This window comes from Athene noctua, chromosome 1 (assembly GCF_965140245.1).
Source record: "Athene noctua chromosome 1, bAthNoc1.hap1.1, whole genome shotgun sequence".
Taxonomy (NCBI): Eukaryota; Metazoa; Chordata; class Aves; order Strigiformes; family Strigidae; genus Athene; species Athene noctua.
The window spans coordinates 255,455,339-255,467,713 of record NC_134037.1 but is presented as its reverse complement, the minus strand read 5'-3'; the positions used below and the strand labels follow the sequence as shown (position 1 = coordinate 255,467,713).

The 12,375-nt window shown below is 40.5% G+C and overlaps 1 protein-coding gene across 2 annotated transcripts in view; it reads right to left on the bottom strand.

The window, feature by feature from the left end:
• NOX4 (NADPH oxidase 4) overlaps positions 1-12,375 on the bottom strand; it is a 108,006-nt gene that overhangs the window by 53,539 nt on the left and 42,092 nt on the right. For both annotated transcript variants that reach the window (XM_074932587.1, XM_074932594.1), the window contains exon 12: positions 4,281-4,341. In XM_074932587.1, the coding sequence (XP_074788688.1) occupies positions 4,281-4,341 (61 nt within the window). The remainder of the gene's footprint in view (positions 1-4,280; positions 4,342-12,375) is intronic.

The following is a 12,375-nucleotide window of genomic DNA, read 5'->3' as shown; positions in this document are numbered from 1 at the left end:
CCCTCCGGAGGTACCAGACAAAATGTCAGCCTTAAAACTAAACAAGCAGCAGTACTCAAGGCAGCAGCAAGGACAGAGGAAGCATGAGGCTGATAGATGACAACACTGAGGACAAATTAGACAGTAAGTGGGACAAAAAAACTTTCAAAAAACCCCTTTTGTAAATACTAAGCCAACAGGTTTTTTCACAACTGAAGGAGAAACAGTGACCACAGAGATATGAGAGAAGCAGAACAAACCAGGTGTTTAGAAGTGAGGCTAATAATAAGATCAGTTTATTAGCTAATCCATGGATCTCCCAGCTCTGATCCATGCACGAGCAGGGACTTCAGTGTTACTGTAAGGTTTAAAGTTGCCATCCACCAGCTCAGCTGCAAGAACTGCCAGGCAGCCGCAGAGGAAGACACACCGACTTAGCTCTCAGCCACAGGGCTAACCCAACCTGCAGGGCTTTGTGTTTGCAATTACCACAGATCAGCCACTGTAAACCCATCGTAACTTGGGTGTCTAAGCACTGACTGGCTAACTAAGCTGTGGTCTACAGCCATAGGTTCCACCTCTGTAATATGACAAAATAATTGCATTAATAGTACAAGCCACCACAATGCCACAAAATCTTGTGTTAATACAATAGTTACTGACTTCAGTAGTCCCCTCAGCACAAGGATAGTAATTGTATTATCACAAAACCATTCTTTAGGGAAGTCTGTAATAGCTGTTCCACTATTCACAAGACCCAGTGAACATGGCAAAAGATGGAAAAACCATGTCAGGAACCTTTCCCTGGGAAAAGTCACAACTAATTGTCAATCAGCTAAACTACCTCTGAGGTAATGATGTATTTATCTAGACTCACTTTACAATGAATGAAGAGAAAAAGGCATGCATGGGGCCTGGCTCATCCCATCCTAAACTGGACACATAAACAGGTCAGAGGTCTACAAAGGGAGCCATGGGAAGTATTTCAGGGGAAGGTATTTGCTACACAGGCATCGGAGGGACATTACAGCAATACCAGTTCCTGTGTGCCTCTGTTTTCTGTGATGAACATGAAAGCTAAGCACAATACAGTTACTAATACCACCACAACAAAAATGAGAAATGAAAGAGCTCAGTTTTGTGTTGGAAATTTATCTAAAGGATGCTGCTGCCTACATAATGGCAGGGAATGTTGTGCTTTTATCCAAATCTGCTTCTGAGAAGGGCAGGTCCTCAGCTCTTCTAAACTCAGATAGCACCATTTGATTTCAGTGGAGCAAGAAATACATCACTTAGGGGTCTGGATTGCTGTTTGGTTTGCAAAGGTCTCAGAGCTACTGTTTCTGAGGTTTCTTCCTCTCTTCCCTACTTTTTCTGTGTTATGTTTTCATTATTCAATTCATTGCTTTAGAAAGCAAATAACAGTATTGCCTGAAAATCTACTAAATATCTGCTCCTATGCAAAGAATTATTTCTAGACTGACTGCCTTATTCAGAAGTTGCTTCTTTTGGCTACTTCTGCTGGATATCTAAAATGATATGCACTGGGATATGGGCAATAAATGACTTTCCATTAACAGCAACTTCTCATCAGGAGTTGACAATTCTATTACCCCTTATCTTTTCTCTTGTCATGCAGTTGCTTTCCCAACCTACTAAATAAAGTCACTAAGGCCATAAGGCATTCTATTAAATTTTCAAAACATAAGACTCAGTGTCAGAGTCTTGACCCGAAACATAACTTGCAAAATTGGTTTGCCGGCAGTGTGTACCATCTCCCCTCAAGTCCTTACAGCTAATGGCAGGAAATTGTTCTTTCACCACATTTTCCAAATGCAGGCAGCAGAAGTTGAAGCCAGTGAGAGGAGACATGTCTCAAACTATCTGGTTCTTCTCTGCATTTCACAGCATATCTGCACTCTTGTTGCATCCTCTTAATTTAGGCTTGTAATTGAGTTCTCTGAAATAAATTGTTAACTCTCTTTGGTGTCAGGCATAAACTGTCAGGAATGTGAAAATGTGATAGAAAAGAGAATTTGAATAAATAGGAGAAAGGCTGAGAGAACAGGTCATGAGAAGAGCTCAAATGACAGTATGTCGCATAAAAACTCCTCCAGCCCAATATCCTGTCTGCAAAAGCAGCCATTAGAGCATGCTTAAGAAAGATTATAAGGAACTTGGCAAATATAATAATCCTTCCTCAAACAGTCAGTGGATTAGAGACCATTAATTGTCACAGGATTTAAGGGACTGAGTGAGAACAGGGCTTCATGGTACAGATGTGGCATAAAGGGTTGGATAAACCACCTGCTTCTTGAAAGCACATTTGACCCCTGAAGCGATATCCCTGTTTAGCAAAACTAATACAACAAATGGTCTCTGTAATGTGACAGTGTCCTGAATCTCATACAGTCCTACTTAGGCAGACCTGCCTCTCAATGGAGAATACAGATACTGAGTGGGAGAATAAAATTGAAATTCTAAAAGAAAACAATTCACACCACAGAGGCAATCAGAAAAACTTCAAAGATCCCACTTTTTTGGAAAACTCATTTCACAGAATGACAGAATCATCTAGATTGGAAAAGATCTTGAAGATCATCCAGTCCAACCATTAACCTCACACTGACAGTTCCCAACTACACCAGATCCCTCAGCACTATGTCGACCCAACTCTTAAACCCCTCCAGGGATGGGGACTCCACCACCTCCCTGGGCAGCCCATTCCAACGCCCAACAGCCCCTGCTGGAAAGAAATGATTCCTAATATCCAGTCTAAACCTTCCCTGGCACAACTTGAGGCCATTCCCTTTTGTCCTGTGGCTTGTTACTTGGTTCAAGAGACTCATCCCCAGCTCTCTGCACCCTCCTTTCAGGGAGCTGTAGAGGGTGATGAGGTCTCCCCTCAGCCTCCTCTTCTCCAGACTAAACCCCCCCAGTTCCCTCAGCCGCTCCTCGTACGACCTGTGCTCCAGACCCTGCACCAGCTCCGTTGCCCTTCTCTGGACACGCTCGAGTCATTCAATGTCCTTTTTGGAGTGAGGGGCCCAAAACTGAACACAGGAATCGCGGGGCGGCCTCACCAGTGCCGAGTACAGGGGTCAGATCCCTTCCCTGTCCCTGCTGGCCACGCTATTGCTGACACAAGCCAGGATGCCAATGGCCTTCTTGGCCACCTGGGCACACTGCTGGCTCCTGTTCCGCTGGTTGTCAATCACCACCCCAGGTCCCTCTCTGGCATTTAACTAGTACTTCTCCACCCTACTTGTCCCAATAGCCTACTGTTCTCTCCCAGGTAGGACTGATGCTTAACAATAAAAGAGCCATCCTACTGGGGCAGACGAGAGGCTAATTAGGCCCATAATCTGTCTCTGTTGGGCCAATATCCCATACTTCAAGCAAGAACAGAAAATCAGAGTGATTAGGAAGCTTATGTGCATGTGGCATTGTCCTTCCAACCTTTGCCTATTAAAGTTTCAGCCACTTTCACAGCCAAGATCAACAAGTTCAGAAGATATTCATGGACTTACTCTCCCTGAATTGGGTTAATCCCTTTTAGGGAGACAAGCTCATTTGACACAGTTCCACTAACACACAAGCGAATACAAAGTAACATGGAAAACATTTCTTCATAAGAAATGAACAAGATGGTGTTGTATATTTGCCTTCATTACATGGAAAAGCTATGCTAAGCAAGAAGAAAGTCAGCCACCAAGGAATAATGACAACTATCACTTGAGTATAAAACTGTCACAGAGAGCAGCAAATTACCATTCTCCTCTGTGGGGAATCCTGGCTTACACCCCTGGTCTGGAGGACATTCAAAGAGCAATGGAAGAGCATGGAAGAACATGAAAGCATAATCTGTAATCTCAGTGTACTATAGGCATTAATTAACCTGGCAGACATCCAAACTGCTGGCATCAAAATCTGCTTATCTGGGAGCTGCACATTTCAGCATTTCTGCAGGCACTACTATGCACAGAGGCACTGCACTGTACAGGGGCAGCAGGCCGCCGAAAAATAAGGAAAGGAGGCAGAAATGGGGGAACACTGAAAATTATTACATTGCAATCAGAAGATCTGTTAGTAGTTAGAAAAACACCTTATCTGAAGAAATGTACACCTGAATAAAGCAGGGGTTGCATCATAAATGAAATAAAAACAACTTTGGGAAAACAAGCATGAACACTTTCTAGTGAGAATACATCACAATCAAGGTACAATCATGCTGAAGACAGAAAGGGTAAACAGTGCAATAAAAGTATTTGCCTCTAGAAAGGAAGTGTTTTTCTACATACCTGTCCAGTCTCCTACTACTTTAAGGTGGACCCCAAACGTTGCTTTGGTATCTGTAGGGCACTAAAAATATTAAATATATTAAAGACCGCTTCTGAGTACCAAGAAAATAACAAAATGCATTCCAAGTACAGTTGTTAAGACAGAATCTGGTGTAAATAGGTCATTCCTGAGCAGCCATACCAGAAGCTATACCCTTTAAAAAGCAAATCTAGCAACAGTACAGTTCACAAAGCTGAGCATAGCTAGTCTCCACTCATTCTTAACCCTTTCTTCTGGTCACAGAGGAGGTTGGCATGGGCTTGTCTGGGGGTGTGATTTGGAACAGCCACTTCACTAAGCATTACTCAGCAGTGGTATCAACTGAGAATACAACCATACAGAAATACTCCTTCTACTATTGACATTTATAATTTAAAATCAGGAACTGCTCCATCACTCCTAAATCAAGGCATTTAAGAGACTTCTGGATCTTGAATGTCAGGGCACACATCTTCAAGCTGATCATTCACACACAACTGATGCTTTCTTCTAAAGGGAAACTGAGATTTTGATGTACTTCACAAGAGCTTAGAGTTTGCAAAGGAAAAACACCAAATTGCATGGCACATCATAAAAATCACTTTGCAGCCACCATTCTCTCACTCTTCACCTATGCCCCCACCTCGGGGCTACTTACATGTGACTATCAACACAGGAACTGTATTATTTACAGTCTTATCCACAGCATGGTATCTAAAAACCTCCAGTCAAGCCATGTCAAAGGTCTGAGGAGTCCCCTCAGTTTCATTCCTTGTTAGCTACAGGGAGATTTCAAATACACTGTCTGAATAACCTTTGAAGGTACACCAAATGATTTAATACAGAAATAGGACAAGCAACTATTCCTCAAGAAAAGATTCTTCACTTTCCTTCTATAAACCAACACCACTGGTTTCTTTCTGATAGAAGATACCACTACTAAGTTTTGATGCCTTTCTTAGAACCTGTAATGATTGATCCAAGTTCTGTCACAAATGCAACACCCAACAGATTACACTCCTGTCTTTTTTTTTTTTCTATTGCTACAGACAAATATGAATTTTGAGGAGTGGGTTTAAATCCAAGGAACACATTTATATTACAAATAAAAGAGTCCTGGGTAGTGAATCCAAGCATCAAATACTCCATCACCCACTATACTTGTGAGGACACTTCTTGGCTCTGTCCTGGACCACTGCCATTAGCATTCCAAAATAATCTGTTGTGGAGTGGGAAACCACTGGCCTCAGGGCTCAGGATCAGTTCCTATCAGCAGACACAGATAAAACGCTAGTACTCTCTGCATCTTGGCAAACATAGAACAGGGAATAGAATGTCTCGACTAGTCACTTCATTTTCCTGAAGGTGAAGACCATTCTTGTTAAGAGTACTGATTACTAGACAGACTTATATTTAATTTTTTGTCATCTTTCAAGTTTTCCAATAAAAATTTGGTACAGAAACTTAAAGTCAGAATTATTTCAGCAAGTCTTAGCCTTCAAAAAAATGGCATTGAGGTAGGGATGCAGGCAAACCTCCACAATGAGGCCAGTATTTGCTGTGGCTAGTTGCTATCTTTCAAGAAAAATATCAAGACCAATTCTCCATGTAAAAGTAGGTAAGCATCCTCTCAGCTAGAAAGTTGCATACTGGCAGCAAAAAGATCTGTTCTGGGGGCTTCTGTAAGAGCCTTTAGCAGAGTTTATTTTCCAGTCTTGGCTGTCCCAGGGCACTCTCTCACAGGAGGTTGAGTGTTTTTCTTAGTCAACTATGTACAGTCCCAGGTCAGCACATCTATAAAAATGTCTGACGTTCTGTCCTTCCATTAAAGTTAATGGCAGAACACCCCTTGTCTCCAGCCAGAATAGGTTCAAACCTGTTATCCTTTACATTACCCTTGTGACTAACTTCTTCCTGCACTACTTTGAAAAATTATCCAATAAAAAAGAGATTTATTTCTCTTTAGACTTTAGGAAGCCTATTTTGATACCCATAACTGGCTATGAGGGTTCTTCAGAGAGTTCTGGAAAAATCTTATTGTGCCTCTAAATCTTACCAGAAGAAACACACCCATCATCTCAGCTACATGGAGTGAATTTCTCCCAGTTCAAGAGAGAGAAAGATTGTAGATATTCCAGTGAAGGGCCACCAAGATGATGAGAGGATTGGAGAACCTTATATTCAAAGAAAGGTCAAAAAGGGAATGTGCTCATGTAACCCGCAGAAGAGAAGGCTCAGGGAGATCACTGTCTTCCAATATCTCAAAAATAGCCATAGAGAAGATGAAGGTGCTCTCTTCACCACCATGCATGGTGACAAGACAAGAGGCCTGGGGCACAAGCTGCTTCAGGGGAAATTTCATCTGGATATGAGAAAAGTATTTTTCACCACAGAATAGGTAGCCAGAGAAATGGTGCAATTTCTCTTGCTAATTCAGCTTCATAGGTCCCTGGGTAATGCAATCTATGGCCCTTGTACCAGAAGGTTGAACCAGACGACCTCAAGAGGCCTATTCCAACTTAAGATTTTCCTATGAACCTGTAATTTTAACTTTGAAAACTGTATTTATGTTTTTACTGCACAGAACACTTATTTTACCTCTCTCATTTCCATAAACACAATTAAGTCTCCAAATTGTGGCTCTTTCCACTGTTAAGAGAATATATTCCAGAAGCTTAAGAAAAGAATTTTTCAGAAGTTTAATTATGAAAGTGAGTAAACTTTTCCATGTTATTAACAAACCACAGGGCATGTGTAACAAACTGCAGTGAAAATACCCTCTTATATATTATTCAACCTTCTTCATGAAATCACAGAATTGTAGGATAGCTGAGACTAGAAAGCACCTCTGGAGACTGGCTACTTCAATACTCCTGCTCGAGCAGGGTCTGTGAGAGTAAGTGGCCCAGGACAATGTTCAGCTGTGCTTTGAATGTTTCCAAGGCTGGAGACTCCACAGCCTCCATCCACAGGCCAACTTGTGCCACCCTCACAGAAAATGTGGGTTTTTCTTATGTTCAGACGGAACTTCCTGTATTACAATGTGTCCTGTCAATGGGTGCTACTGAGAAGAATCTGGGTCTGTTTTCTTCACTCCATCAATTCCAGCTCTCTCACCTCATATGAGAATGCTCCAGTTCCTTAATCATCTTTATGGCTCTTTGTGCTCCAATATGTCCATGTCTCTCTTGTACTGGGGAGCCCAGAATTGGACACAGAGTTCCAGATATATGATCTCACCAGTGATGAGCAAATGAGAAGGGTCAGCTCCCTCGACCTGCTGGCAATGCCAAGAGGCTGTTGGCCGCCTTTGCTGCAAGGACACTTTGTTGGCTCATGGTCAAATCGGTGTCCACCAGGACCCCCTGGTCATTCTCTGCTTTCCAGCCAGTCAGTTCCCATCACGTACTGGTACCTGGCATTACCCCTCGAGGCAGGATTTGGGAATTCCCTTTTATGATCTTACGATGAGATCAGTGTCAGTTCATTTTTCCAGTCCCTCAAGGTCCCTCAAATGGCAGTACAACCACCTAGTGTATCAACCACTCTTCCCAGTTTTTGTATCATTTGCAAACCAGTATTGACCCCTGAGGTATACTGCTACTGACTGGCCTCCAGCTGCACTTGACACTACTGATCACAACCCCTTCAGCCCAGCTGTTCAGACAGTTTTCTACCCACCTCACTGCTATTATCTGCTTTGCACTTCATCAATTTGTCTATGAGAATTCTATGAGAAAGAGTGTCAAAAATCTTGTGAATTATGATGCTCTTGTCCATTTTACATATCTAAGTCTCTGATCACCTATTTTACTTTTAATTTGTCATATCTCATCTTTAAAACTCTGCAAAGCTAAACACTGCTTCAAGATCCTTATTACAGTCAACTCATGCAAGCATTTAAACTGACATCTATTTATGTTCTAAGAAGACAAGCACAAGCCGAAGCACTCTCTTGAATTGGAAATTAAGAGAATAAACCCATGAGCCGTGGTCAAATAAAGGCATATCAAAGTGGCCCCAGCAATTCATGATATCCTCTCTGCAGCTGTGAACAAAAGCCATTGGAATTGTTTTTAAAATGTATTTTGGCAAATACTGCTTGGATTTCCCCCTGCTCCTTTTAATCTGGGAGCCCCTAAGAAACAATCCAGTGACAACTGTACTGTGGAGAGAGCTGCATGCAGCCTTTTTTTTTTTTTTTTGTATTGCCCAGGACACCGCTCAAGACAAAATTGCAAAGATTAACCAATCTCAAAATAAAAAAATACTTTCTCCTAGTTCCTTTTCCTTGAATAAACTATGTTTTCCAAACACTTAAATCACTAACATGAATAGTCTGTAATGAGAAGGGATATTAGACATTATGAAATAAAAGGTCATAAGTGATAACTTTTCCAGTAGTTCCTTTCACATTTTGAAGGATTAAATGAACCCCATTTGCTGCACTCATTTGACTAAAATGCTATGGTACACAAATCAACTGTGGCAGATTGTGGAATTATATGAAGCTATGTTAATCTTATTCTAACCTCAAGCTATCTATACCTTTACAAAGTGAAAAATTTTACAGGTAGGAGCATCTATGCTAATCAGGTTATCTGCCAGAATTTGGCTATCCTCCAAAACCAACTGAAAACCAAAGGAATTCTGTTAAATTTAATAGAGCTATGCAGATTTACAACCCCAGAGAAATCAAACTATGCTCTTAGCATTTGAAAGTTTGTAGAAATCCCAATTACAAAGAATACCTGTTGAGGAAATTTGGTAGATTTCCTCAGAGCTGTTAATCAGACATGAGCAAGTTTACAATGCCTATTTTTATATGTATCTTCACATTCAAAGCAGAGAGAATGGTATTTTATATGTGGATAAAATTTATGGAATACAGATTATTCTATATCTTGATGAAAAAACACCTTTCCATATATTTTTTTTTCCTTTTTTTTAAGCTAACTTGAAATACAAATGCAAATTTTCACATCAGGAATTTGAAACAATCCCTGGAGAATTCTATGCTTATAAACCACCAAATTAACTAGTCATTGTAGCTATATCTCTGCTATTATGTCTAAACTGAGATAAAATATAGATTGTAATTTTAATAATATTTTAATTAATAAATGTTTGGCACACTACTAAATATATATTTGAAATGTATTTTATTTATCCATTTTATATTGTGAACACAATTCTCAGTTGTCCTCTATGCCTTGCTTTTATATGAAAACAAAGTGAGTGAACTAATTACCGTTAGATCATAGTGGTAATACTTTACAGTCACTTTATACTGGTTTAAAAATCTACTGTAGGTGATGAGCAGTAGAGAAATCTGTGCGTATGACAGCACAACATATAGCAAACGAAAACTATGTTACCAGGATCTGTGGTTTCAGCTTAGAATACCCTGAATACTTAACATGACTGCTATCTGCTCCCAGTCAAGAATCCTGTCCAGAACAAGAAACAGGGCAAACCTTATTGAAATTATTTTAATGGTATTAAATATATATTGAAATATTGTAAAACACTCTTTTTAGACCTTGGGGTACAGGGAGGTGGGGTGAGTCAACAGCAAACTAGCAAGAAAATAGAAAGTTCATTCCTAAAAGTTTCCAGTTCTTCTGTACGTCTCTACCATAAGAACTGTGAAGACTCTTTAGAGAGATGTTAGGTTTTGATCACAGCGCTGTCATGGAAGCACTGATGTACACACCAGGACAATATTGCAGAATATCTATTATCAGAAAAAAGGAGATGAAGGGATACCCAAGTTATGTACCCCCATGTGGCTCTGCAAGTAAAGCTCCTTACAAATTCCCGTGGAGATACTTCTCTGAAGCTGATGCACCACAGAAAACACCAACTTCTGTGTTTCATGCTGTAGTAGATGGCCTGAATAGTGTCCAAAATTACAAAGATCTGTGCCACAGCTAGAAGAACAAAGCGAACCTCATCTTTGTCTCATTTTGGGTACTAAAAAGTTCATTGTGGAGTTTGTTTAAATAAAGGGAAACCCCTTCAAAGAAGGCTTTCACTTTGGGGAAAAAGCCATGATAAGATCCTAATATGAATTTCCAGATATCCTGGCAGGGACTGGAAACACTGCTGAGCCCCTGATCTGTTCCCATGCCTCTGTCTGCCTGCCTGCCAGGGTGAACCAGCTGAACCACGAACGCCATTTCATCAGCACATCCTTGCTCCAGACTCAGACGAATCCTTACACAGATCAAGAAAAACACATTAAAGTGTGTTTGAAAAACACATTAGCTTGTTTGGGAAAAAGGCAGAACTGGGCTGGGGGGTGGGAAGAACTAAACACAATCAATTTATTTTCCCTTATGTAGAAGAGGGAAAAAAAAACAGGTTTTCAACCTTCTCAACTGACAAGAAAATGTGAACCTCGGAAGCTCAGTAAGCTGTAGCTTGTCTGGTTTCATACAGAACTGATATAAACATTCCTAAAATGATTCATCCTAACATTAGAAAATGAAGAGGAGTGATGACAAACACAGGCATGCTATATAAAGGTAGCCAGAAAATAGTAGCGAGACTTCAGTCTGATTCATAGGAGGTGAACTCTGTTACACTGGGCTACCCCTGTTTTAACTAATGAATCCCATAAGAAGCAAATTTCAGAGGAAAAAAAAGTTAATCTGCGGAGTTACTCTTTTAAACACATCTCAGCCTCAAGGCTAGATTCTCTAAAACGGCTCTGTTTAATTTTCTCTTTCATGTTACTTTACAGACTGGATTTTGTCTAAAAGCTTTCTCTGTTAGAGACTTGGCCTTACACCTATCCTAATTTAACTGTCAGACATCAGCAGACATTATAACATCTCTGAATGTGGGGAAATCCTAACCACAGAACATGATTTAAGTATCAAGGGTGTCTGGATGATCAAGGCGAGACCACCATGCCTTGAATACTCATTGCTTCAGCCAGAGCCCTCCCATTGCAGAGCTGACTCCTTGTAAGCAGCCCAGCTGCAGAAACATATTCCAAACACTTTTCCCTTTCGCTTTCCATTCCTTTATATTCCTTGTTGTACAATCCCAAACACCTGCAGTCTAGCTAGAGGAAAAAACACACCATAACACTGTGGGATGCTCAGGATGCATCACTGGTCAGCTGCAGTGCCAAGAAGGATCATTCTGGTCATCTGAGGTCTAACTTCTTCTGTAACATAAACCACAAACCCACACCCATTAATTCCTGAGTCTGTAGTTCAGCATTTGCTACTTCAGTCCCTGCAAGTCTCAGTCGTTAAATTACTCTCAGCGTTCAAAACAGTTGGGTTTTTTAGGTCACAGTCTATAAGCATTTGTTCCTTTATTTTATTCTTGCACCATAAGAAAACACAAATCTTTACTGTAATAGATGTCTTAGGATTGTAAATAGACCAATAGCTGTAAGTGTAAAATACATATAATGTTGCATAAAATATATACGTTGTTGAACAAATAATATGAAATTACTTTATTTGTTTTCTAGTAAGTCTGTAATGGCCCAACTGCTGCTCTATTGCTGCTATCAATGCACCACAAAAAAACACTTCGACAGACTAGTCAGTATATATTAGGCTCTGCTGCTTAACCAAGGTAAAAAAGTTGCTGACTACCCTTTTACCCCAGCAGACACATTACGTTTCATAGAATCACAGAACGCACAACTTGGAAGTAACCCACAGGGATCATCAAGTCTGACTCCCTATTACACAGTAAAAATCTTACAATCCTAGCATTATTCAGCCTGTATAATTTATGCATTTCAAGTTGCTAGATAGTGGAAAAAGCAAACCACAACCTTATGGGATGCTCAGGATGCAAGCCTTTGTCCCTGAAGGAGTAGAGCAGTGCTTCTGCCTAAGGCTGCCTCTCCAAGTCCTCCAAGGGTTGAACTGACAAACTGAAGTGCTAAGGCTGGGACAACTGGCTCAAGCCAGAGCTGACCTACAGATGAGTCCTGTATATTTTATAACCATTATGCTAATAGGTATTGTACTAAGTTATAACAAGCCACTTATTCTGATATAAAAAGTGCTAAAGTGTTGAAGTATCGAAGCCTGAACAACA